Source organism: Hemibagrus wyckioides, linkage group LG03 (genome assembly GCF_019097595.1).
Source record: "Hemibagrus wyckioides isolate EC202008001 linkage group LG03, SWU_Hwy_1.0, whole genome shotgun sequence".
In the NCBI taxonomy this organism is placed as follows: Eukaryota; Metazoa; Chordata; class Actinopteri; order Siluriformes; family Bagridae; genus Hemibagrus; species Hemibagrus wyckioides.
The window spans coordinates 9,594,900-9,621,932 of record NC_080712.1 but is presented as its reverse complement, the minus strand read 5'-3'; the positions used below and the strand labels follow the sequence as shown (position 1 = coordinate 9,621,932).

The 27,033-nt window shown below is 38.8% G+C and overlaps 2 protein-coding genes across 6 annotated transcripts; one reads left to right on the top strand and one right to left on the bottom strand.

Moving 5' to 3' along the window:
* Positions 1–1,124: 1,124 nt before the first annotated feature.
* clgn (calmegin) lies at positions 1,125–12,502 on the top strand. 2 transcript variants are annotated; one of them, XM_058382474.1, is made up of 15 exons: positions 1,125–1,283; positions 3,190–3,360; positions 3,491–3,564; positions 3,912–3,970; positions 4,370–4,511; positions 5,587–5,668; positions 5,745–5,937; positions 6,163–6,352; positions 6,534–6,647; positions 7,658–7,814; positions 8,103–8,318; positions 8,598–8,714; positions 9,121–9,295; positions 9,523–9,626; positions 11,196–12,502. In XM_058382474.1, the coding sequence occupies exons 2-15, from the start codon at positions 3,190–3,192 to the stop codon at positions 11,274–11,276; spliced, it is 1,875 nt and encodes a 624-aa protein (XP_058238457.1). In that variant the 5' UTR covers positions 1,125–1,283; the 3' UTR covers positions 11,277–12,502. The 2 variants fall into 2 exon arrangements, with proteins under 2 accessions (XP_058238457.1, XP_058238448.1); XM_058382465.1 differs by having other exon boundaries at positions 9,520–9,626.
* A 426-nt stretch (positions 12,503–12,928) lies between these two features.
* On the bottom strand, positions 12,929–22,155 carry scoca (short coiled-coil protein a). 4 transcript variants are annotated; one of them, XM_058382485.1, is made up of 4 exons: positions 21,944–22,155; positions 16,782–16,853; positions 16,606–16,686; positions 12,929–15,901 (listed from the first exon to the last, which is right to left on the bottom strand). In XM_058382485.1, exons 1-4 carry the CDS (start codon positions 22,005–22,007, stop codon positions 15,759–15,761), a joined length of 360 nt encoding a protein of 119 aa, XP_058238468.1. In that variant the 5' UTR covers positions 22,008–22,155; the 3' UTR covers positions 12,929–15,758. The 4 variants fall into 4 exon arrangements, with proteins under 4 accessions (XP_058238468.1, XP_058238477.1, XP_058238483.1 ...); XM_058382494.1 differs by having other exon boundaries at positions 16,782–16,850; XM_058382500.1 differs by lacking the exon at positions 21,944–22,155 and adding an exon at positions 18,397–18,551 and having other exon boundaries at positions 16,782–16,850.
* Between the last annotated feature and the right edge of the window lie 4,878 nt (positions 22,156–27,033).

Genomic DNA, 27,033 nt, shown 5'->3' with positions numbered 1-27,033 from the left:
ATGCTTAGAGTGGACCACAAGCATGAGCTCAGCTGTTTCAAACGTTTCATTATGTTCAGCAGCTCTAAACATTTTCAGTGGGAATAAACTTTGCATCTAAACAATGATGTGTTGTGAATTTATCATGTTTTCCATGCTTATTTAAAGTATTTGCAGATATTAAAATATCTGTTATAGGTGTCTCTATAAAAGCAGATCATTTAATATATGTAGTGTGTATTTATGTGTGTATATGTGTGTATTTCTTCTTGGTTCTCAGTAAGAAGACATACCTGTAGGTGAATGAATAATAATTTACAGAGCATAAACATTTTAATTTTTGACATAAAAATCTAAAACTGTGTGCTAGTCTTGAAATGCTTGATTCAATGAAGTGGTATGTAGAGGAAACCAGCACAATTTCAAATAATTTCACAATTAACAATTTCAGCACGTTAGTACAAATTCTAAATGTGTATAACAATGTTACATCATTGACTTGAGTGTAAACGTGGCTTTTTGGATGTTCGGACATATTTCCTTAATAAACCTTTCTTTAAGAAGATTTGTTAACAGACATAGGTACTACAATATCATATCTATCACCCCTGTCTTGCCTACAAAAAAGACAATTCTTTTTTTACCATTCTTGTTTGATTTTCCTACTATACAGAATTTTCTAGGCCTAGAAAAATCTTTTGAAATGCTTGTGTTAAGGAAACGATAGGCCTTCTTAAAGATTGCTGAATAACAGCTGTTTCTTGTTCAAATTATAATCATAATTGCATAAGTTTGCCTTCGTAGATATATTGTGAATTTATTTGTGATTTACATCCTAAAATTAACATATTATTATTATTATTATTATTATTATTATTATTATTATTATTATTATTATTATTATTATTATTATTATTATTATTTCAAACAGATTCCTCTCAGCCTTTATTATATATTACAGCTTTTATTTTGATATCTCAATACCGGGAATGTTTCAACGGAAAAGGCGGGCGCGAGAGGCCGAATCTCAAATTGCTTTGTATTTTAACTTGTAGTGCGCTACATAGGGCTCAGAGGCGACTACAGATACACTACATAGTGCACTTGTGTAGGGAGCAGGCGGTCGTTTGGAACTCTGTTTATTGCCTCGAGGCGATGCGCTCTGAGCTTTCTTCTCCATTTCTGCTGTCATGTACTTCATTCAATTCAGTGGGATTAATTGAAGCTAAGTCAGTTATTGTGTTAGAGACCGTTTTGTGGCGTGAGCTCAGACTTTCGGGGAGAAATATTCAACAGTATAAGAGGTGAGTGAGAAAGTGGTGTTTACAATGATTGAGTTTTGCTGTGAATACTCTCCCATTAATAGATTAACGGTAATTGTCCTCTGGCTAGCATTATGCTTTAGCTTTAGCGTCAGTATAAATATTTAAAATGTTAAATACATTTTCTTTCATCATATATGTATACTGTAAATAATAAAGGTTATATGCGTTAACAATTCTTCGGAGGTTTGGCGATTTCTCTTGTCTTTTATTTTTTTTACCTGAATGTCTTCATTATTGTTTATATTGACTAAATCGTATAAATATATTTATACCCATGTAATTAAAGGTCTCGTGCCCTATTGAGTTTCAATACGGAATCAACCTTAATCCGGTTATAAACGTGTTATTAACAGATTTGAGCAGAATCCCACAGAAAAGTAAGGAAACCGTTAGCATGGACCCTAAAGCGTCTCACATAACATCCTACAATCCTCTCTGTATGAATACTTTTGCACGTAACTCCAATCTTCCAGGCTTATTAGAATAGTGTAACCTTTTAAAGATATATATTAAATATGTTCCGAATAATTGCCTGTGCTCGTGCAGAGCTAAATACCGGTATTAGCCTGCTAAGTTTACACGGATGACTAAGACGACTAAGCTAGCTCGGTTAGCCTGCTGTGGAAATGTGAGGGTTGTGCTTATGTAACGTATTTGAAATAGATGTGGCGTAATGAGGGTTTATCTTTCTCGTCTGAACCTAAGAAGTTCTCTCACAGGATCTTTCTGGTCCTTAAAAGAAGATACGGCTAATCTAACAGCTAAAATGATGTTAGATAATATGGTTTAATATTTTTCTATTCACCGTGCCACCTTAAGTGCCTGCAGTTACTATACTCAGCCTGTAGAGGGCACTCACTAGGCTTTTTTAAAAACTATGTGGAGGAAATAAATATAGATATTGCCAAAAGTTTTGGGACACCCTTCCAAATCATTGAATTCAGGCCCCTTAGTTCCAGTGAAAGGAACTCTTAATGCTTCAGCTTCATACCAAGACATTTTGGACAATTTAATGCTCCCAACTTTGTGGGAACGGTTTGGGGATGACCCCTTCCTGTTCCAACATGACTGCACACCAGTGCACAAAGCAAGGTCCATAAAGACATGGATGAGTGAGTTTGGTGTGGAGGAACTTCACAGAGTCCTGACCTCAACCCGATATAATATCTTTGGGATGAATTAGGGTGGAGACTGCAAGCCAGAGCTTCTCGTCCAACATCTAGCCTGACCTCACAAATGTGCTTCTAGAGGAATGGTCAGAAATTCCCAAAACCTTGTGGAAAGCCTTCCCAGAAGAGTTGAAGCTGTTATAGCTGCAAAGGGCGGGACAACTCCATATTACATTCATGTCTATGTAAAGGCAAACGTTACAGTTTTGACCTGGCTCACAGTCTCCACTCTAATTCATCCCAATGGTGTTCTATGGGGTTCAGGTCAGGACTCTCTGCAGGCCAGTCACGTTCCTCCACATCAAACTCGCTCATCCATGTCTTTATGGACCTTGATTTGTGCAGTGGTGTGCAGTCATGTTGGAACAGGAAGGGGTTATTCCTAAACTGTTCCCACAAAGTTAGGAGCATGAAATTGTCTAAAATGTCTTGGTATGCTGAAGCACATATGGGTGTGATGGTCAGGTGTCCATGGGCAATGTTTTTTTAAGTCAGATCATAGACTGTTGTGATGTTCTGTAATGTTTATTTGATTATATGCTATGTTGTCTGTCGTATCGCTCATATTCAGTTTGTACAACATCATTTTAGGTAACTAGAATTAATTTTGGATTCTGTATCCTTGTGATTATGCTACATGTGCTTACATAGGTTTATTCTTTTTTTCCCCCCCTTATATTTACCTATGTCTTCTCCTTCTTCATCTTTGGGTTTAGATGAAGCTGCGGTGGCGCTGGACATGTCTCCTGCTCTTGTCCATCGTTGTAGTAACATGGGCCCATGAGGATGAGCTGGAGGATGATGAAGAGGCACAAGTGGAGGATGGAGAGGTGGACTCCGAGGCGGACAGCAGTGAAGTACAAGCTGATGCTAACATCTCTTTCCAGGTAAGAGGTCAATAAGGGTTAAGTTGCATTACTACTAGTGGTGCATATTAGTTTATTAGGTTACAGTAAACATTGTGCAAAATTATACCGACTTTACATGGTCACATGACCTTTCTGAACATCTATGCAGGTCACATATAAGACTCCTGTACCCACTGGTGAGGTTTTCTTCTCTGAAACATTCGACGACGGATCTTTCGGCAGGTAACGCGTGGCCTAGATTTGCTTTAAAAAAGTCCAAGAGCATATAATTAACTGTGTTCTCTTGGGGGGAGGGATGGATTTTAGTTTCTTCCATGTTAATTAGAGTCACACTAGACAGGCGTGTGCATTTGTGAGCCTGTATATGATGGCAGAGTGCGTTCAGCATGTGGGTTGAAGCAATGTTTTGCTCAGGGGAAACAAGTGCTAGCCTTCACCATCCCGGATTGGTCTCCGTATGTGATGGGGAGAGCTAGTTAGTGACTGAGTGGGAAATAACAGTCGAGAAGAACATCGAATTGGCCTGCTTACTCTGATTTGATATTTGTATTTGTATATTTGTTGTACAGATGGATAAAATCCAGGACAATGAAAGAGGATGCAGATGAGGATATTGCTAAATATGATGGTGAGTTTTCAGTGTATCTCTGAAATTGTATAATTGCTTCCATACACTTGAGTTATTTGTTCTGTCCTTTTGCCATCACAAGAATGCTGCTGTGTTACAAGAATATTGCTGTTCAGCTTAAGCTCTATCTATCATATCAGCAGCATGTGTATGATCATAAACAATGGTTTCATTACATTTTAATGTTTAGGGGGAAAAGTGAAATGATAATGAATGCCACAGGGCAGATTGAAGGTAGTCAAAAGCAGTGATGGTGTTAGGATGAACCAAATATAAGAACTTTCTTTACAAATTCAAGTGATTCAGGTTGCCTGAAGTGGAGAGGTTGAATGTCGCATAAACTCATAATCATCACATGGTGCATTTCCGTAATGTGTATTATATGCTGTCTGATTGCAGGTAAATGGGAGGTGGAGCCTCTGAAGGAGAACAAAGTGCCTGGTGACCTGGGTTTAGTGCTGAAGTCTCGTGCAAAGCATCACGCCATCGCAGCTCCTCTCAACAAACCATTCGTCTTCAAGAACAAGCCACTCGTGGTGCAGTGAGTGAACTTCCTGGTTACAGTTCCCATAGCAACCTGTCACTGGGCTGGAATGAGTTAGAGATAAGTGGTAATAAGATGGGGGCTGGAATAAGGAGTGGAGGGAGAGGTGGATGGGAGAGCGTTGAGTCATTAGGAAGCCTGTACCATCTGACAGAATCCTGCCTGCCACCCCGGCACCGTATAATTGTGGATGATTTATGGTTCTCGCATCAGGAACAGCACAAAGAAGGCTTTGTGCAACAAAATAAGATGAAGACAAAATGCAAATGAAACATATTTGTTAGTTTATTGAAATATAATGCAATTTAATTTAATAATGTCAAAATGTATGTCTGTGAATATTTGTTCATTTTCTGAGTGCACTGGGCATTGTTTAAAAACAACTGAGCCCATTGATCATACTGTCTGGATTCCTGTGACTTTCAAGTTAGCCAGTTTCTATCATTATTGCTACACTACAAGTTAATTTTTTATATATATATTTGCATACACTGATCAGGCATAACATTATGACCACCTGCTTAATATTGTGTTGGTCCCCCTTTTGCTGCAAAAGTGGCCCGTCATGCACTGTGTATTCTGACACCTTTCTATCAGAACCAGCATTAACTTCTTCAGTAATTTGAGCAACAGTAGCTCATCTGTTGGATCCAATCACACAGGTCAGCCTTCGCTCCCCACGTGCATCAGTGAGCCTTGGCCATCCATGACCCTGTCACCGGTTCACCACTGTTCCTTCTTTGGATCACTTTTGATAGATACTGACCACTGCAGACCGGGAACACCCCACAAGAGCTGCAGTTTTGGAGATGCTCTGATCCAGTGGTCTAGCCATCACAATTTGGCCCTCGTGTAACTCGCTCAAATCCTTACACTTGTCCATTTTTCCTGATTCTAACACATCAACTTTGAGGACAAAATGTTCACTTGCTGCCTAATATATCCCACCCACTAACAGGTGCCATGATGAGGAGATAATCAGTGTTATTCACTTCACCTCTCAGTGCTCATAATGTTATGCCTGATCGGTGTACCTCTAATTCATACATGTGATTGTCTTCATCTATATCAGGTATGAAGTCAATTTTCAAGATGGTATTGACTGCGGTGGTGCCTACATCAAATTACTGTCTGACTCCCCCAACCTCGACTTGGTAAGTGTGTTCAGTTCTAAAGAAATTATGCCATGAGGGATTTGAAATATACTTACTCGTTAACCTGAAATTACAGGAGCAGTTTCATGACCGTACACCATACACCATCATGTTCGGACCTGATAAGTGTGGAGAAGACTACAAACTGCACTTCATCTTTAGGCATAAAAACCCTCTGAATGGAGATTTTGAGGAGAAACATGCCAAGAGGCCTGACACAGACCTCAGAAAGGTGTACTCAGACAAGAAAACACACCTTTACACACTGGGTATGTTCTTTCAGCTCATCATTTTATGCATACATTTGTTTTATAAACTTTATAGAGATTTTTAAAATATGTTACTGTCTTTATGAGATAAGCCACATCTAGATGTTCCCTTAAAATGTTTCATACAATTATAGAGGCTGTTAAATTAAAGCAGTTGTTTTACAGTTTAATTCCTTACTTCAGCTTGTTCATTTTTGTGTATTTTCTTCTTTGTTTCTGTTTCAGTTCTGAATCCAGACAATACGTACGAGATATTTATTGACCAGTCCAGTGTTAGTAAAGGAAGCCTGTTGACTGATGTGATTCCACCTGTAAACCCAGCCAAAGAGATTGATGATCCCAACGACTCTAAACCAAGTGACTGGGATGAGCGAGCTAAGATTCCTGACCCAGAAGCAGTCAAGCCTGATGACTGGTGAGGGTATAAAGTTTGAAGTTTAGAGAAAGGAGCCAATATTTGTGTATTTAAAAGCTTGTCTTCTGCTGTATTAACCATTTAACCACCACATTCTCTCTCTCTCTCTCTCTCTCTCTCTCTCTCTCTCTCTCTCTCTCTCACTCTCACTCTCACTCTCACTCTCACTCTCTCTCTGTAGGGATGAAGATGCCCCTGCAACAGTGCCTGATCCAGATGCAGTGAAACCTGAGGGCTGGCTGGACGATGAGCCTGAGTTTATCCCAGATTCTACAGCTGAGAAACCTGAAGACTGGTAAACACTTTGTATTAATAATAATCAAATGATATTAATAATTGCCATAGGATAGGGGTTTGTGGTTTGACAACAAGGTAAGATAAGATAGAACTTATAAATACACCGATCAGGCATAACATATTGATTGACAAGGGACAAATTGTGATGGCTTTTTATAGCTAGATATCTCCAAAACTGCAGCTCTTGTGGGGTGTTCCCGGTCTGCAGTGGTCAGTATCTATCAAAAATGGTCCAAGGAAGGAACAGTGGTGAACCGGTGACAGGGTCATGGGCGGCCAAGGCTCATTGATGCACGTGGGGAGCGAAGGCTGGTCCGTGTGATCCGATCTGACAGACGAGCTACTGTTGCTCAAATTGCTGAAGAAATTAATGCTGGTTCTGACAGAATACACAGTGCATAATGGGTCAGGGCTGTTTTGGCAGCAAAAGGGGGACCAACACAATATTAGGCAGGTGGTCATAATGTTATGTCTGGTCGGCGTATAAATGAAATAAAATATTGTATACAAAAAAATGTATTCAAAGTCCAAAAAAAGGTGCTAGGGAACTAAAACATATTTCACATAATAAGTTATGGCACATGGTATGCTATTGCATATGATATTATTTTAACATACATTGTGATTATTATGAAACAAGCAAGCACATCAAGGACAAAGTTTTATAGAGAAAATAGAGCTTCTTGGTCTGTTGGTGTTGATGTGAATTAAATCGCTAAACATTACAACTTGACCAGATGTTTTTTTTTTCTCAGACATCTATCGGATGCTGCTTTTAGTCTTTCAGGAGTACAGTACATGAGATATGAAAGCACTGAAAATAATGGTTTTTTTCTTTTTAAGCTCTTTTATATTTATATATATATATATATATATATATATAACTGAAAACATTTAAGACCTTTATGAACATTCCTCTATAATCTGTTTCGAGCAAAACCACTTAAATGCTTTAAAGAGAAACCAATGCTTTTTTTTTCTCTCTCTCTCTCTCTCTTCCTCTTCCAGGGATGAGGAGATGGATGGTGAATGGGAAGCTCCTCAGGTTCCTAACCCTGTGTGTCAAACTGCTCCTGGCTGTGGCGAGTGGAAACCTCCCACCATCAATAACCCCAAGTACAAGGGTAAATGGAAGGCTCCGCTAATCGACAACCCCAACTACCAGGTATTACCCCCTGAAGAAGGAGACTTTATAGCCAATCTTATGTCCTGCGTAGAGATATAATAAATATAAGATATTAGCATGAAGGAGTGGTCATTACTGTACACATTAATATCTTCATAATATGTTAATAGTATAATCCTAAGGTTTCCTATAATCATGTTTTAACACAACACATTTAAAAATTTCCATATTTGGTAAATATATATTGCACACACATCTAATATGTAAACAAAAGAGTTATTGTAGTTTATTTTAGTGCTGATTGCCCAGTGATCTGTGTAAACACAGGGTGTGTGGAGCGCACAGAAGATCCCAAATCCGGACTATTTTGAAGATCTGGATCCGTTTAAGATGACCCCATTCCGGGCTGTGGGACTGGAGCTGTGGTCCATGACATCTGACATCTACTTTGATAACTTTATCATTAGCGCAGATAAAGAGGTGGCAGACCGCTGGGCTGCAGATAGCTGGGGGCTCAAAAAACTGGTGGCTAGTGCAAATGAGGTGCGTGTGTACAAGCTCTCAAACAGCCATGCTGTTATAAAATTTTTATTTACTATTGTCTCTCTTTACCTGTGCCTTGCCTTTCTGTGTCTTTTTAAATAACTCTTTGTGTCTGTTGGTGTTTCTCTCTTCTCCCTCTTTCTCACCCACTCTGTTGGACCATCTGTCTTTTCTTTCTCTCTCTCTATCTCTATCTTCCTCCTTTTGTGTCTTGCTCTCTGTCACTGTCAATGTCACTGTCTCATTCTCTCTCTCTCTTTCCCTCTCTCTCTTTCCCAGCCGGGGGTGTTTAGTCAGCTGGCGTTGGCGGCGGAGGAGAGACCATGGCTGTGGATAGTCTATATTCTGACTGTTGGACTGCCGGTTGGCCTGGCTGTTCTTTTTTGCTGGCCTAAGGTGAGTGCACAGGCTGAATAATATGATCTTGATATTATGATAAATCATCACAATACACTCGAGTGTGTAATTTTAAATGGTTTATGACACCCAATGAGTACAGATCTATTTTTATGTCAATTATTTCATCTTTCAGTGTAAAAGGATTTGATAAACTTGTAATAAAAATATAAAAGAAGCTTAGTTTTTGTAGATCACCTTTGGTGCATGGACCTCTAATTTGATTTCATGTTTAAAGATGTTAATGCTAATTGCATACTTTAAATTGTAATTATTTAATATTAGATGTGATAACATTTTTGATTGTTTGACACATTTCTCAACTTTAACCAATTGACATACCTTTTTAGCATTTTTCATTTCCTTTATCACTTCTGACTGACCGATGTATCCCTGTGTCCTGTAGAAGTCCGATGATGATTACGTCTATAAGAAAATCGATCCACCCAAAAGGGAAGAGGTAGAAGAAGAAGAAGAAGAGGAGGAGGAGGAGGAGGAGGAAGAAGAGGGAGAAGAGGAAGAGCAGGAGAAAGAAAAGCAAGAGGACACAGTTGATGCAGAGGAAGATGCTGAACCAACTGGTCAGTAAAGAGAGGATTTTTTGTTCATTTTATTTCTGTGTAGGTAAAAGAGATGTACCGGAGCTGCCAAACCTCAAGCAAAGGCAGTTAAATAAATATACTGTTCTTTTTCTTTAACTAGCAAGCTGGCAGTTAATGTTGGTTTATTCAATGTTCAGACAAGCTTCACTGCTTGAATGTTGTGTTTTTTTGTAATCTCAGTCATTTTTCTCTCTCTGGTTCAGCAGACAATACAGGCAGAACCGATGAGGAAGGTGAAGAAGCTGAAGAAGAAGCTCCAGAGGAGGAAGAGGAAACCAGTAAATCGAACGACATGCCTTCAGATGATGAGGTAAGAGGTAGAGGAGTTATGTCAGCTGGTTTAATTTAATCCTGGAGCAGATCAATTACTACTTATTCATGTGATTCAACTAAAGTAGTCCTAGAGAACCTACCTGTCTTTTACATACATACATTTTTTGTCTCATCTGTTTTTAGTGTTTTCTCAGCATACCCAACTTAATTAACTGATTAGTTGCTTCAGGTGTATCCAGGACTTGTCAACTAGCTAAAGTAATAAGCTGAGTGCATATATTAATACGTCATTAGCAGTCTGTAGTTATAGCAGTATTAGTATTAGTTATACTTTGTGTAGCTACATGCATGTGTGTATAAAAGACTGAATAAGAAGATTATTGTTTATATGTTCACCTGTGTACTACTTGTGCACCTGGAAACAAGTAAAAGCCACTAAAAGTGTTACAGGTTCCCTGGTTCTAAGGCCCAACCTACCCCTTTTTAGTTATTTTCCAACACCTTCTCCCAATACCTTCCAACTCTCCTGATTTCACGAACCAGCTAGTTAATACCTTTGCCTAAATTAAATTTAAGTAGGCGTGTGAGAACAGGGAAAACTATGGGGGTCAAGACGTGCAAAACAAAATCACAAATCCAATAACATGACAATTTAGACCAAACAGAAATGGTAGGTTATAGTTTGCGAATGGAATATTTACCACTGACTGGACAAGATATCTGTCACTCAAGATACACGGAAGTCCAGCAGGCTGCAGCAGTAGAAAGTGGATTGGTGTGTGTATGAACGCAGCTCTGCTCTTATAACGCTCCTTATGTCGTTTAATCCACGATAGTTTGGTCTTCGAAACCTACATTCTTTACGTGTGTTTTCAGAGACCAAATCATGGCATATGAACGTCCATCCTCAGAGTACCGTTGAATGAATTCCATTTTGTTTAAAAATCGAAATATATTTGTTATTTTCTTTAAAAGTTGCACTATCGAAAAGAAAAGGTTTAAAGTGAATGCAGACATTTACAAGAAATAAACTGAGAGACACAATTTCCTACTTCTTGTATATCTTGAGTGACAGATGTCTCGTCCAATCAGCAGTAAGAATTCCATTTGCAAACTATTATACTAACCTTTTCCACTTTGTCTGTATTGTAGTTGTATTTCTGGATTTGTTATTTTGTTTTGCACTTCTCAGCCACTGTAGAAAAGCAGTAAAACTAAATTTAGACTTAGACTAAATGGTGTCAATTCTGTCTCTGTTGATTTTGATCACGATTGAACAATACTAAATACAGTACATGTATTATTGGGGTCAATTCACTTGTAGCATGGTGTGGGACACATGTAGCCATATTACTTTTGTGGTGTAACTCTGTCCTGATGCATCCACATCATCATCATCATCAAAAGCCCACATAATCACCAGAGTTGCACATGATCACACTGACTCTATCTACCTGGCCATGTTGCACTTAATGGCTTGATTTTTTTTATTTATTTTCAGTAAAATCTCTATTTCAAAATGTGCATAATAGTGAAGTCTCTAGCGGTTATGTTCTGTACTAAATAGGCTATAACAAGAGTGTTCATGTTAATGTCCTTCCTGCAGATGAAGGATGCGGATGAAGGACTCGACAGCACTGATGGACAGAAACAGGCTGTGAGGAAAAGAAGAGTACGGAAGGACTGAAGGGCCTGTTTCCTATCCTTTTTTCCCCTCCACTGTTCCCTTTTCTCTTTCTTCCTTTTCTCGCCCTCTCTGCCTCTTTAAATGCTGCATGCCCCTGGCTTTGTGACAACCACAGGCTCCACCAACTCCACCAGAGCTCCTACTTCTCTTTCCCATTATCTTAGTCTTCCTCTCCACCAGTAGTTTATATATGGGTTTACTCTTTCAATTTAGCCATACCAATGAAGACTCTGCTGTATTTCCTCACCAGAGGACCGAATAAGTAGCATTGAGCACCGAGACCAGATTTGACATCTGACTGTGCACTTAATGACATGAAGGGTAAGAAAGAAAGGAAAAAAAAAAAAGATGCACTCAAATGGAAATCATTTCAAACCCGACATTACGTTTGTGATTATTTCAAAAAGTGTTCTTTAACTTATTTAAAAGGAGTTAGCACCAGGTTTGTGAGTTTTAAGTTATTCAGTTTTTAGCTTTATTTGTTTAAAAGAAAGTGCACTGGACATATTTATTATTTGTATGTTGTTTAGAAGAACAATCTTGCTTTCTGTAGTAATCGCTCTTAGTTTATAGTTTGACTTGAGAATCTGTTTTTACACAGAAACCGACAACGCTTTACGACTCGGCAAACGATAGACATCTTTTAAAACATGGCCGTCGGATGTAATTCTCTTTATAAAGATATATTTCACATAGAGAGCTCATTATTCTACACCAATCCAGTGAGGTTACAGAAGAAAATGCAAGCAAAGCTGATGTGAGCAACTAAAAGGGAATTCCAGTGTTAATCACATGTGGACCAAAAAAAAAATATATATTCAACCTTGATCAGCGTTACTGTTAATTGCAAGATGAAAAATTAAAATGAAACGTACATAATTTTCCCTTTAGCCTAAACTGCGCCATTGCAGGTTTTCAACCAATAGCACATCTTACCCCAGATTTTTTTTTTTGTTTGTTTCTGGCCATAGTACATGGCTTTCAGAGCTTTTGTCTCTCACAAGTTGAGCAAAACAAAGAAAAATTTACAAATCAGAAATGTTATTTTTGATGTTCTAACAGTACAGTGTAACCAAAATAACTTGATAGACCTGCATAAAGTCTCACAAGCAGCTGAAATTCTCTTGATTTCCTGCCTCCAAAGCTACAGTGTAGAACGATAACCTCATCACCAGGATTAATCCAGTTTCATCTGAATTAATAATAATAATAATAATAAATGTAATCTATATAACAGCTTGACTAGACGCTAGACTAGAGTTATGCATCACAATCAGTTTTCACGGTTCTTCTGATATTAGCACAAAAAGTTACTATATAGGGAAAAGTGTGAAAGCACCTTTAAACAAAGGTAACCAATCTTCACTGACGGATGATGCTTGGGATAAAGGGAATATTGTGGCATTTCATTTTTGGAGCTATTTCTTTGAGATAAATCGAGACTATAGCCATCGGCACACAGAACCATCCGCTGTGAGTCTTCATCTCTCACACGGGATACCTTCAGCTTTACGGAAAAAAGACAAGCGATGTTACTGTGTTTTTGTTTCGTTCGGGGGTTTCTGTCATGAAAGAAATGCTTTTAAGTTTTGTTTGTAACACTGCAGTTGGAAATAAACATTTAATACAAACAAAATAAAAAAAAAGACTCGTACTAAGCAAAAGCAAAAACAATTTATTAACACAAAAGTTTGTAATAGTACAATTTACAGGCAAGGCTTTATCTACATCGGATGTTTGCAAGTTAATACCTGAAAAAATGTCCATATACAGTATTAAAGTACATTAAAAATAATAAATAATGTAATGCTTGACCATCCCTTTGTAACAATGAAGCTCTATCATGTTTTTCTGACTGGAGTTCTGTATTTTCTGCATCACGCTAAGATCCCTCTCTACACTAATTAATGTCTAGAAAATGCTATTACTCTTCAGATCTACCTTTCTCAGATACACTGCTGCTCTAAAATCTGTTGATACCACGTTGCACCAATTACCAGAACGGGCAGCAGATGTATCTAAAGCCTTTGTGTTGTTATTTCCTGGCTCTGCTGTGTCTACGTGGTTTGCAGAAATCAAAATCAAATGCACCCGCAGATCCAGAGTACACTCTTGGATCAATATCACTCAACATGGCCGGCGTTTCCCTTTTTACTGTAAAAGCTAGACGGTCCATTTCCCGTGCCGTCTCGCATCCTCGTCTCCGCTGTCCTTTCATGTGTCCGAAAGCTAAAGCGAGCCATCCTTTCTACACTTCACTGTACTGTTAGTGCGATCTACTTCTCTCTTTCCACCTCTTGCTATAGTTGTATTCATTCATTTTGGATTTTGAAAAAGTGAATAAGACATGAGTAAACAATCGGAGCACTAAGAAGTCTAGCAAGTCGATGTTCGTGAGCTAGTGCTAACCAAGCAGGGGTTCTCTGTCTAACACCTGATATCCTTGAAAGGAAATGTCTCTCTGTACCAGATACTAGCAGCAGTCTGTATTTAAAAAAACAAAAAAACCTGGAAGACAGTAAAAAATCTTGTACCAAATCACAGTCTGCTGCAACTAGTTATGTCAAAGTAGTGCTACTTTAACTATTCAGTGTGATGGGAAGTTGCTATACAACCTAGCCTAGCTCTCATTTATTAATCACCATGTATTTAATTAAAAAAAAAAGTATGTGGCTCTCATGGAACAACCGTCTCATTAGTACCCCTCAGGGTTATCTAGATCTATAAGCAGACACTTAGGGCTCCTGTAACTGTGATTTTTATTTATATTTTAATTTAATTAATACACTATTGCCAAGAGTATGTGGACACCTGACCATATCTTGTTGAACATCTCATGGAACAAAGCCATGGGAGAAAGTACACCCTTATAATAGCTTTTGCTCTTCTGTGAAAGATTTCCACTGGGATTTGGATGGTGGCTGTTGGGATTTTTGCCTGTTCAGCCACAAGTGATGTCGGATGAGAAGGCCTGGCAAACGGTCAATAGTCCAGTTCATCCCAAAGATGTTTAGTGCAACTGAATTTCCTGCAAAATATTTCACAAACCTATCATACACAGTGGCACTGTCATGCTTAGAACATGCTTGTTCCCCTTACTTCCAGTGAAGGGCCTCTTAATCCTACAGGCCTTCTAAACCATTGTGTGCTGCTAATTTCATGTGGTATGTAGGGGTATGGTAGCTTGGTGTTGAAGGTGTTGGACTAATGATTGGAAGGTTGTGAGTTCGAAGCCCAGATCCACTAAGCTACCACTGCTGGGCCCCCGAACAAGGCCCTTCATCCTCAATTGCTCAGATGTATAAAATGAGAAAAACGCAAGTCACTCTGGATAAGGGTGTCTGGCAAATTCCAGAAATGTAAAATTTCATGTCTACATATTACAAAATGCACAGGTGTCCACATACTTCTGCAAATATAGTGTAATATTATGTAATAATCTTTTGGAGATCATGGCGAGTTCAGGGTTGTTCCCATGGATCCGGATTTCACAGAAGGCCACCTTGTGGTGTTGAAATTATATTTGGCTTGGCAATACAAAGTAGTGGATATCCTGATGCACAGGCTTGTTCTAAATCTAACAAGCATGCATGCCAGTGGATCAGGTTGCTGGAAGGTAGAGCTTGGGGGTTACTAATCAGAAGATTGTGGGGTCAAGCCCAGAATCACCAAGCAACCCTCTCTACTGAAGAAGCACTGTACCATAACTGACCCAAGCTAGGGTAGGCAAAGAAATAATGTAAAACTACTGTATATGCATATGTGAGAATAAAGACATCATCTTTGTTTCACGGGGCCCAAGTAGGATGTCGTGTACAGACCCTGAATATTTAACCAGTCCCATCACCTCTACTGACCGTTTACCTTATTGCAAAAATAAACTGAATAATACAGTATAAATTTATTGTCCATGATAGTTCTTCATCGTTGCCATTCATTCGCCAATAATCATCAAGATCAGCTTCTTAAATCATGCATGTCTCTTTGGAAGAATAAATAATGGCACCTCATGCACGTTCAGGTTCATTCGTCCTGTGCTGCAGAGTACTCTTCTGTGCTTTCATCTTTAACATATCATCATTATATAGTGACATTAACAAAACAAAACAACTAGGTCATTCAAACAAAACTGTGGTTGCCCTGTATTCAAAAAAGCTTGCACTGTTTTATCAAATAAGCTAAGAAAAGGCCTACAGAGAAGCTGCTGTGCATTAATGCTGTCAGTATCTGACCACAGACTGAAAATGACCTATGTAAGAGAGAGAGCACATCTCTCTGCATGAGCGTTATCTGCAACCTGTCAGGACGATAAGGCAGTGAATGCAGAGGCAAAGGATGAAAGAAGTTTTTCTAGAACAGAGAAAACTCAGAGCTCAGCATGGGTGCGCATGTGGAAGCCTGAACGTTGGTGCATACTGGCCTCTGGGTTAAAGGATGAGCTATCCGTCTGGGAAAGAAGACGCCGCCGCCGCCGCAGTGTGTTTATTTCCGTTTGCTCTTGGTGTCAGTGGTCTGAAACACACTCGAGGCTGACATCAGGTTCTCGATATACTGGCCCAGAACCTGGTTCTCCGACTTCAGCTTCAGGTTCTCCTCCTTCACGGCATCCACCCGAGCAGAGAGATCTTGACAGAGAGGAGGAAGGCAGGAAGGAAGATTAGGTCCATTAGGATGAGAGTGAATCACTAATGGTCTGAGTGTCTGCGTCAGGAGTGAATCACCAGAGTGAATTACGGTGGAGGAAAGATATCGCAGCTGTGGAATATAGGGTGTGTCCCAAACGCTGGGATTTGACAGAGACGTCCTTATTAGATTTTATTTCAATTCGTAACAACTCACGACTACACGGTATGTTCGTTCAAAAACACTATCAACGTGCATGCAAATAGAAGGAACTCATGCCAGCATTATTTTCTGGGGTAAAGACAACGCAAAAAGACGAGCGTTGAATCGTATCAGCAGAGAGAATGTCTCGTTATAACAGCATGGAAATAAATAATGGATGCTTCCTGTATCCTTATCAAGGATGTATACTTTAAAGAATGCGATTGGTTCTATAAGCTTGGATCACGCTGACATGATCAGAAGCAGAACGTGTCATTTTCCTATTCTTAGAGAGTAATCATCGTATAATCTGACACGGAGAACACGTTTCTAAGTCTATGGTAGAATTTGGCCACGATCATCTCATACTGTGTGACAAGTGGTGAACTCACACGGTCTAAACCTGGCTTTCTGGATTTGAACAAGCCAATAATAAATCATGTGAGAGAAGTGCTGACTGTTGAGATAAAAATACTCGGAGAAGTGCTGCGTCTTTAACTTTTACCTTCTAGTGTGTGTTGGAGCTCCAGCACTTGGTTAATGAGGCGAGTCTTCTCCTCCACTTCAACCTGATTCTCCATGTCTCCTTTTTGGGATAAAAAACACAGAAATGGAAAAACGTGACCGCACTGAACTTTTCTTTTAAAATGAAATAAAATAGGTTTGTGTGTGTGTGTTTACCATCCATGTTACAGTTCATGGTGGAGAGCAGATCCTCTGGATTAGGGTGCAGAGCTGTTGAGTCACAGTCTGCTAAAATAAAAGAATAATTATTTTTTAAACAAGAAAAAAAAAAATGTTTTTATGCTCTTCATAATATTTTACATTTATGTAAGGAGTCTGCAGAGGCAGTTTTTGTGTCTTGTTGAGGTTGGTGACTGTAAAACTCGTCTTTTTTTAATAAGTTTAAAAGTGTAAGCACTGGTGAATATAACTCTCTCTATATATAGATATAACTCTATCTACACTATATTGCCAAATGGGGTTGGGCTTGGCCTTTTAGTTCCAGTGAAAGGAACTCTTAATGCTTCAAAATACCAAGACAGTAGATAATTTCATGCTCCCAACTTTGTGTGAACAGTTTGTGGATGTCCCCTTCCTGTTCCAACATGACTGCACACCAGTGCACAAAGCAAGGTCCATAAAGACATGGATGAGGGAGTTTGGTGTGGAGGAACTTCACAGAGTCCTGACCGCAACCTGATAGAACACCTTTGGGATGAAATCGAGCGGAGACTGCGAGCCAGACCAAAACTGGGACGTCTGCCTTTACATGCACGTGAATGTAATATGGAGTTGTCCCGCCCTTTACAGCTATAACAGCTTCATCTCTTCTGGGAAGGCTTTCTACAAGGTTCAGGAGTGTGTTTATGGGAATTTTTGACCAGTCTTCTAGAAGCGCATTTGTGAGGTCAGGCACTGATGTTGGACGAGAAGGTCTGGCTCACAGTCTCCGCTGTAATTCATCCCAAAGGTGTTCGGGTTGAGGTCAGGACTCTGTGAAGTTCCTCCACACCAAACTCACTCATCCATGTCTTTATGGACCTTGCTTTGTGCCCTGGTGTGCAGTCATGTTGGAACAGGAAGGGGTGAAAAACTTCCCACAAAGTTAGGAGCATGAAATTGTCCAAAATGTCTGAAGAGTTTCCTTTCACTGGAACTAAGGGGCCGAGCCCATCCCCTGAAATCAATGATTTGGAGGTGTGTCCCAAAACTTTTGGCAATATAATGCATCTTTAGAAAAGCTCCATATTTTTGCGATAAAGAATGTTGATATGCAAATTAGTCAATGACGTCATCTGGCGACCTTTCAGAGCATGCCCGAGCTAATTTCCCCTTAAAAAAAAAAAAAAGCTTAAGTGAACCAACTTTGTTTTCCTGTAACAGAACGTCTTCCTAATGTGAACTAAAATCCCATAAAAGCAGCAGAAGAACATAAAAGCCATTAAAATCTCCACGACATGGAGTTTTAGGTCACAGCTACAAGCCACATATTGCTAGCAAGCTAATGAGCAAAACATTACACTCAGGAAGTGGCACGCGCTACACAAAACAGTACATACGTCACCAAATTATTACACATTTATTCCTTATATCATTTAATCGTACATAATAAGTTTTACTCATCAAGCGAGACCAAACTAAATCATTACATCCAGCGCTAACTTGCTAACATTAGCACTGCTAGCTACCGTTACTCGTGAAATATATATATATATATAGATATATTTAAAAAGAAATAAAACACACACAAACCAGGCGCTGAGTGACTATTTAACAGCATGCATCATCTTACCGTCTGTGAGCTTTTATGGATAAAATAACAATCTGACGCTGATAAGAAAATAAAAAGCCCCCACGAAGGATCTTCGCAATGATGACTACACACCAAAGTCTTCACACTGGGGGTCGGAGCAAGTTTTACTGTAATACCAACTCGGACCACTAGAGGGAGCCAATAAAGCGTCGATATTCAATACTCCTGGCTGAATCCTAAATCTCGTCATCACGCCCTATGTAGGAACCCTACACCGATGATAGAATCATTGTTTTATACACCTTGTGTAATGCACTACGTGTCTAAATCTGTGTTATTTAAGATACAGCCAGAGGTGGATCGGATATGAAATCATTAGAGGTGGCTAGGGTGTGAACCTTCCACACGATACAATTCTTAAGGCGACGATTCGATATTTGACGATATTATTAAATGGTATGATACGATATTAGAAGATTTAGTAGCCTCTAATGGGTATGTGTCAAGACTCTGGGGTAGACCCACTGACGTGACGTGATATTTTAAGAGTTCAGAGTTATGGGCAAATCAGCTTGCTAGTCTGTTTAGACATCATTTCACCCGCTTTATTCCTAATTAGGGTCTGCTGGAGCCTATCCCAGCGCACACTGGGCGAAAGGCAGGGGTACACCCTGGACAGATCGCCAGTCCATCACAAGGCCATGTATAGACAGACAACCACACACACTCACACTCGCTCCTATGGGCAATTTAGAATTACCAATCAACCTAATGTACATGTTTTCCACAGGCGTGGGGAGAACATGCAAACTCCACACAGAGAGGCCCGTGCCTGTTCAAACCTGGGATTGGGACCCAGGACCTTCTTCCTCACTGTACTGCCCCATTTATAATCAATAATAATCAGTTTATAATTTTTGCCTTGATTCATTTCAAACCTTTTTTTTTTGTTGTTTTTTGTGTTTTTGTTTGTTTTTGTTTTGTTTTTAACTGCTGTACTGGGATTTGTTATTTGCTTTGCATAACATTCATTATATCAAACACATTTATGGCCTTGTTGAAGTTTTCATTCTGACTGGTCAGATAATTTATGATTCCTTTGCATCATAAGCTCCCCTGAAAGTAGTTCCGGCTGCAAGGCAAATCACATTTTTATATATTAATGCACTCTTTCTTATATAGCAACAGGCAATATACAAGGACTTGTCCAGAGGACGCTTCATATCATCTTTAATATGGTGAATTTTTCCGAAAAGGAGATGTTACTGAACTTTTTTTGGTCTCCAGCGTCTCCAGCCTCAGCGCTTTGTAACAGTCAGTACGTTTTTCCATCATGGGAAAGTCTTCCAAACAGAGGACATTAAATGAGTTTTATTGTCTTATTAAGCTAAAAACAGAGTGAGTTTCATTAAATTAAACTGTAAACGACTTGAAACTAAATTAGAAAATTCGATTTTTCTTTTTGTCATATGGCTGTGGAATAACACATGTGGTCACATGAGGCAATCTCCTCTCATAGGAACATGTTCCCATTCCCAATATCTTCCTTGGACACCTGGTCCATCACTTGGTAGATTGCACACACACACATGTTCATACCTAGAAGCAATTCCAGCATATTTGAGAGGCAACTAGAGAAGCCATCACACATGAGGAGAACATGCACAGCTCCACACAGACAGTAACCTGAGCTCAGGATCAAACATGGGACCCTGGAGCTGTGAGGCATCAACCCTACCCGATGCATCGCAGTCACTATAATACAATAAAATAATCATATAACGTCATAAAGCTGACATGGGAAGTATTATATAAAATCTCATACTGACAGACTACTAAAATGAAAGCTATATAGAGATTTGTGGGTGGCATGGTTGTGGTGTTGCCAGTTCCCAGATCAATCCTGAGCTCAGGTTTATGTCTATATGGAGCTTCACCTGTTCTCCCTGTTGTTTGTGTGGGTTTCCTCTGGATTCTCCGGTTTCCTCCCACCTTTCATATACATACCGGTAGGTGGAATGTCTACTCTGAGAATGAGTGTGTGAATTTGCATCCTATCCAGAGTGTATTCCTAAATTACACCCAGTGTTCCAGGGATATGCTCTGGATCCACTGCTTCCCTGACTAAGATGAAGTAATGAATACATTTCAGACATCAATGCTACTGGCTATCTTCACCTAGAGATTCACTCAACAAATTTATTCACACCAGAACTCTTCTGTCTAAACCGGAGCTTCTCATGCAGATTTACATCATTTCACGAGCTGCACTGTGATATGTGTGTGTGTGTGTGTGTGTGGAGTAAAGAGTGGAGGGGTAAAAAAGGCTAAAAAGATTCACCACATGACACAAGTATACAACTCCCCAGGCACTGACACTCAGGGTCTACAGGCTGTGGCTATGTGATCACATAAGATGATTAGCCTGCACCAGACTCACGCTCTTCAGACCCCATATGTTACTCTAAAATAGAGCAGAGTGTGTGTGTGTGTGTGAGAGAGAGAGATGCTTAGAAAGAAAAGAATTGTAGTGTGAACATTCCCTTTATACTTTATAGAGATGTTCTTGCTACATACAGACCTGTAACAAACGACAAGAAAAATGCTATGAGTGAAGCTTTCCCTTCAAATCAATACAAATTTCATCTGACTGATCACTTTTATCCTCATGGGTGTGGTCTCCTCCAGGCTGACTCTGCCCCCAACCACAGGGGATTGACTGAATGCATTGATAAGTAGTAAAAAAATATAAGATTTTGGATCACGGTGTTGGACAACACCAGCTTTAAAACACTAAAAGAGGGAATATCAGTTGAAAGATGGTGTCCATGTTGCGTGTACAGTTCCAGAGAGGTGTAGAATTGATAGTAAAGCATTCTGAAACCGTTCAGGTGGCTTGTAGTGACTGGAACGCCTTAGTAATATAGCTTGTGTTGAGGTTTTTCCTTTAATTTGTCACTGGCTGTATCAATGCATTTCAATAATGTGACCAAACAAGGATATAAGATGTAGCCTGTTATCTTGACAGTTAAAACACACACACACACACACAGTGATTGAACAGGAAAAACCAGTGCCGCCTACTCCGTGCTTGCCCTCCTGATGGTATGCTATGCAGTAAGCGATCACGAGGAGGTATACTCTATATGCGGAGTCAGCAAATTCTCTCTCGTGTGTGTGTGTGTGTGTGTGTGTGTGTTTGTGTATGTGTTTGTGTGTGTGTGTGTGTGTGTGTGCCTCAGGGTCTGTGTATGAAGGAGAAAGGAAGAAAAAAACCACACCAAAAGGCCTTAATCAAATTTGCACTCCATTATATATCCTAATTATGTTGTATTGTTGTTGTGGAGATGTATTTAATAGCCTACACATATTATTGAAGCCTCATGTCATGTGGAAAGTTCAGTTTACCTCCATGAGATGTGCATCAACTGGAAAAACCCACACATTCGTGCAGATAACGCACTCTTTGTAATGCGGGTGTGTGTGTGCGTATGTGTGTGTTTATGTCTAATCAAAAGTTTCCTGTTAATTATAACCCAGACCCTGAGCTGAGATGATACTGAAATGTGGCATGCCGAGTCCTTACCTGAGTCATCAGCCAGAGAGATGTTGGTGAACATTTCATCGTCATCATCCACTTCTGCCTCCATTTTTCTGAGCGTGTGTGTCTGATCCAGCAAAATCAATGCATCCTCTATAGTTCACTATAGCTCATTAAAGCACCTCCCTGATTTTTTTTGTTGTTGTCTTACTATCCCTGTGTGCTTTAGTCTGCCTTTTACACACACACACACACACACACACACACACTTACTCACTCTATCGTGGCACACCTGAAGCCGTTGGGCCGCACCCTGTCAATTATTCAGTGTCTCCACAGCAACAAGCCGGACTTACGAGGTGGCTCAGGTGACATCGCCTCGAGGCAAGAGTTCAAAGGTCACTCTGCTTGTTTTATGAGTTGAAGCCACCCCTCTGCAGCAGCCTCTCACTTCAAGAAGACATGACTTATTGTGTGACAAATTAACCACAGGAGCAGCTCATAACACGTTCAACATCACTGCCTTAATTACTGAGCTCTTTGATCACTGAGGAGGGATTCAATTCACAGCCAGTCTTCATTTATGGCCTTTATTATGATCAGGACATGCTAATATCAGAGTCCCAAATTGTTCCCTGATGCCTGGTAGGAAATAATGGACTGTACACTCTGTCTAGTGCACTATATGGTGGAGGTTAATCATTTAAAGTCTTTTTTTAAAGACCAACATGACATTTGGGACCGTATATAGTGTGTCCAGGTGCTTAGAAAAATGTTTCTCAGCCAAAGCACCAACAAAACACATTAAGGTGCAGTTCTTTAAATGTTTAAAGATCTATAGTAATCATATAGTTTCAAAACAATACACTTGAATCCAAACAGCTAGCTAGTCTGTGTGTGAATATCAATAATAATAATAATAATAATAATAATAATAATAATAATAATAATAATAATAATAATAATTTTCAAAATTGCTGTGCTCTATATGTACCTGTTTCTTCTTTTCAGGCTTCTTTTTCCACATTTTTCTATTTTCCCCGCCCCAAGCCGAAGCAGAGCTGCTAAGCTCCACCCCTTTTCCTTAAAAAGAAACTCACAAGACATGCACATCTGCAGCACAGTGGGTGGGAGGAAGGGAAAGGCTTATCAAAGTTATTATTATTATTATTATTATTATTATTATTATTATTATTATTATTTTAATTGCAATTCTTCTCACGGGCAGTAGAGGGCTGTAAAAATACATACTGCTCCTTTAATAGAAGCCCTTTATTATTAATGTCTGGACACATTAATAATGTCTAGATTCCAAACATATCCCTGATCCCTATTTAAATGCTGCTATATTATACCAGATCTCCTCTTCGCAAATGCAAGCCTTGCAAATGTAAAATGCATTAAATTACGATGTAATTACATTTCTTGCGTAAAGAATACAACGGATGATTTACAACACACAAAGGGATTTGCATTAAGGATGTTCCGCACTATAGTATCATACGGTAAAGCAGGGGTCCCCAACCCTTTTTGTACCAAGGACCAGTTTCATACCGGACCATTTTACCAGTGGGTGGTCTGGGGGTTGGGGATGGTGGTGGCATTTGTTTTTGGGTCATTTTAGCATGGGTTAGCTTACAGACTTAGTGATGTATAGAAAAACCTCTGACTGAGTCAAATGCGGGAGTGTGGTGCGATTGGAAGTGGTAATTCTTCTAAATAAAATACATATAATTTTACGTTATATATATATAAAATGATAAGTTTATTGTTTCTTTGCGGCCCGGTACTGGTAAACGGTGGTTGGGGACCCATGCTGTAATGAGATGCACTAATTGAACATACTTTGGAGCACACTCTGATGTTAATAATAATAATAATTATAATTAATCAGCTCAAGGTGCATATAGCACCTTGCCTATAATCAAAACCACTTACCAAAAAAGTAAAGCTAGGACAAAAGAAAAAGAATTTATATTTATATATATTAAAATCATATATATTTATATTTATATATTAAAATCATATTTTACAAGTGGACTGGAAAAGCACAGTCAATGGAGAGCTTGTAAAATAACACCAATGATGTCTATGATGATCCTGGCTGTTGAAATAGGATTACATTGAAGACTGTGTTAAAATGCCCCATGTGTAAATGAGTGTGTGTGTGTGTGTGTGTGTGTGTGTGTGGGTGTGTGTGGACAGGCATCCCACAGAATGCATGTTCCAGTCTTATACCCAGTGCTCCTTGGATTAGCTCCGGTTCTCTGACCAGGATAGCACCAGTTACTAAAAATGAATTAATAACTTAAGCCTATGTAAAGGATTTGACCAAAGAATCTATTAAAGAAAATTTGAATAGTCTTAGCATTCTGCTCCGAAAGCTTGAGAGGTTTTTGCATCTTCTAAACGAAGTAAGCGTTTCGAAGCTTAAGAAAATCACTCTTAGTAAAAGAGAGGGCGCATTACGGAGAGTGTAAAATTAAACACGGATCTATGATTGCCAACATTACACTAACACCATCAGTGTAAATGCAGAGAGCAGTGCTCTACATCGTAACGCCGCCTGTCAAAGGCCATTATGAGTGGTTGAAGTTGCGTTGTTATGAATTCATTAAACACGTCCATTTTGAATTACTCCTCAAGCACATCCATTTTGTGGCCTATCAAACAAACAAATCAAGCTGTAATGAGCTCAGGCCTCAACAAGCCTCACAGGACTATATGTACCATCAAGTGAGAGCGCTGACTGCCGACTGCTGTAAACTGCAGCAACAACAACATGTAGACACACACAAACACACACACACACACTCTCTCTCACACACACACATACATGCACTCAACAGCACAGGTTTAGCTCTAGCTTTAATGGGCTTGCAAATGAATGTTAATGATGCTGATACACTGAACAAATGAGATTAATGACACACAGATTACACTCCCAAACAAGCAGAGAGAGAGAGAGAGAGAGAGAGAGAGAGAGAGAGTGCGACACTCCAATTGAAAGTGAACTAATACCACAAAGTAATAGCAACTAAAAATACCGATACATTTATCTAATATTCCTCATTATGATATTAAATGAGATTAAATAAATATAAGGCAGATAGCTGGCAGATCATTTAGCTTATTCTTTCTAGAAAGGAGCGAAGCTTGAAATGAATACTAATATCTAGATATAGGGTTAATTTATGTATTCATATATTTAATACGTTTTATCATATCATACATTTAATAAACAATATACAAATGTAACTATGTAACATATTTCTATTAGACGTCCTTTGCAGTAAAGACAAACACAATGTATAAATGCACATTTCTTTAATGAATTATAAGAATATTCTGTTGTTTCTATACATTTCTGGACAAGTTTAAAGTGGTTTATTACTAAACGAACAGATTATTTTGCTCCTTAGAAATAACTTGAAATTCACACAAATGTAAGATACAAGATACCTTGCTTTCTTTAAAGTGAACACTATAGTGTATATTCTGTAAATGTTAACTCTGTCCACTGTCCACATGTAAAAGCTTAATATTTCTATCTTATATCAGTTACATCTATTTACATCGATTTGACCTTTAGGCATTACGTGATGGTATAAAGAATCATATTGAAATGTATATCTACTCCAGACTAAGCTAATGGAGTACTGGAGCCTGAAGATGAGGTTCTGTTAGTGAGCTGGAGGTTGTGGCACCACCTGGTGGAGATCGGTGACTCTGAAGCAGACGTCTTCACCGGATCATTTTTGACAAAACTATTTCGGAGAACAGGCCACAGGAAACTGGAACCCAGTTCATTTAAACCCAGTATTAAATTAGGCCCAGTATCTAATTCTAGTATTAAATCTGACACAGTGTTAAATTAGACCAAGTTTAGGTTAGACCTAGTAAACGGTAAATTTATTCCCAGTAAACCTAGACCTAGTGTTAAATTAGACTCAATGTTATGTTAGACAAAGTTTAACTCCAGTATTAAAATAGACCCAGTATCAAATCAGAACTTAATTAAATTAGTCCCAGTGTTACATTAGACCCAGTGTTGATTTTAACTTTAGTATAACAGTAGACCCGATGTTAAATTAGACCCAGTGTTAAATCAGAGTCAGTATTATATTAGACCCAGTCTAAAATTAGATCCAGTGTTAAATCAGAGTCATGATAATATAAGACCCAGTGTTAAATTAGACCAAGCATTAGATCAGAGCCAGTAGACCCAGTATTATATTAGACCTAATCTTAAATTAGACCTGGTGTTAATTTAACTCTAGTATAATGGCAGACCCGGTATTAACTTAGACCCAGTGTTAAATCAGAGTCAGCATTATATTAGACCCAGTCTAAAATTAGACCCAGTGTTAAATCAGAGTCAGTATTATATTAGACCCAGTCTAAAATTAGACCCAGTGTTAAATCAGTCACTATTATATTAGACCCAGTCTAAAATTAGATCCAGTGTTAAATCAGAGTCATGATAATATAAGACCCAGTGTTAAATTAGACCAAGCATTAGATCAGAGCCAGTAGACCCAGTATTATATTAGACCTAATCTTAAATTAGACCTGGTGTTAATTTAACTCTAGTATAATGGCAGACCCGGTATTAACTTAGACCCAGTGTTAAATCAGAGTCAGCATTATATTAGACCCAGTCTAAAATTAGACCCAGTGTTAAATCAGAGTCAGTATTATATTAGACCTAGTGTTAAATCAGAGTCAGTATTATATTAGACCCAGTCTAAAATTAGACCCAGTGTTAAATCAGAGTCAGTATTATATTAGACCCAGTCTAAAATTAGACCCAGTGTTAAATCAGAGCCAGTATTATATTAAACCTAGTCTTAAATCAGAGTCAGTATTATATTAGACCCAGTGTTAAATTAGACCCAGTGTTAAATTAGTCCAAGTGTAAAATTTGACCCAGCGTTAAATTAGTCCCAGTATAACAGTAAACCCAGTGTTAAATTAGACCAGTGTTAATCTACTTTAGTAAAACAGTAGACCAAATGTTAAATTAGGCCAAGTTTTAGATCAGAGCCAGTAGACCCAGTATGATATTAGACTCAGCATTAAATTATACCAAGTATTAAGCCAGTATTATATTAGACCAAGTGTTAGATCAGAGC

What these genes read in the sequence shown, in the direction of transcription:
- scoca (XM_058382485.1), bottom strand. Translation starts at nt 22,007, where the DNA reads ATGGAGGCAGAAGTGGATGATGACGATGAAATGTTCACCAACATCTCT. An exon ending in CATGAACTGTAACATGGATG is followed by an intron (nt 16,687 to 16,781) that starts GTAAACACACAC and finishes TATCCCAAAAAG; the next exon opens with GAGACATGGAGAATCAGGTT. An exon ending in GCTCCAACACACACTAGAAG is followed by an intron (nt 15,902 to 16,605) that starts GTAAAAGTTAAA and finishes CTCTCTGTCAAG; the next exon opens with ATCTCTCTGCTCGGGTGGAT.
- clgn (XM_058382465.1), top strand. Translation starts at nt 3,190, where the DNA reads ATGAAGCTGCGGTGGCGCTGGACATGTCTCCTGCTCTTGTCCATCGTT. An exon ending in GGATATTGCTAAATATGATG is followed by an intron (nt 3,971 to 4,369) that starts GTGAGTTTTCAG and finishes GTCTGATTGCAG; the next exon opens with GTAAATGGGAGGTGGAGCCT. An exon ending in ACATGCCTTCAGATGATGAG is followed by an intron (nt 9,627 to 11,195) that starts GTAAGAGGTAGA and finishes TCCTTCCTGCAG; the next exon opens with ATGAAGGATGCGGATGAAGG.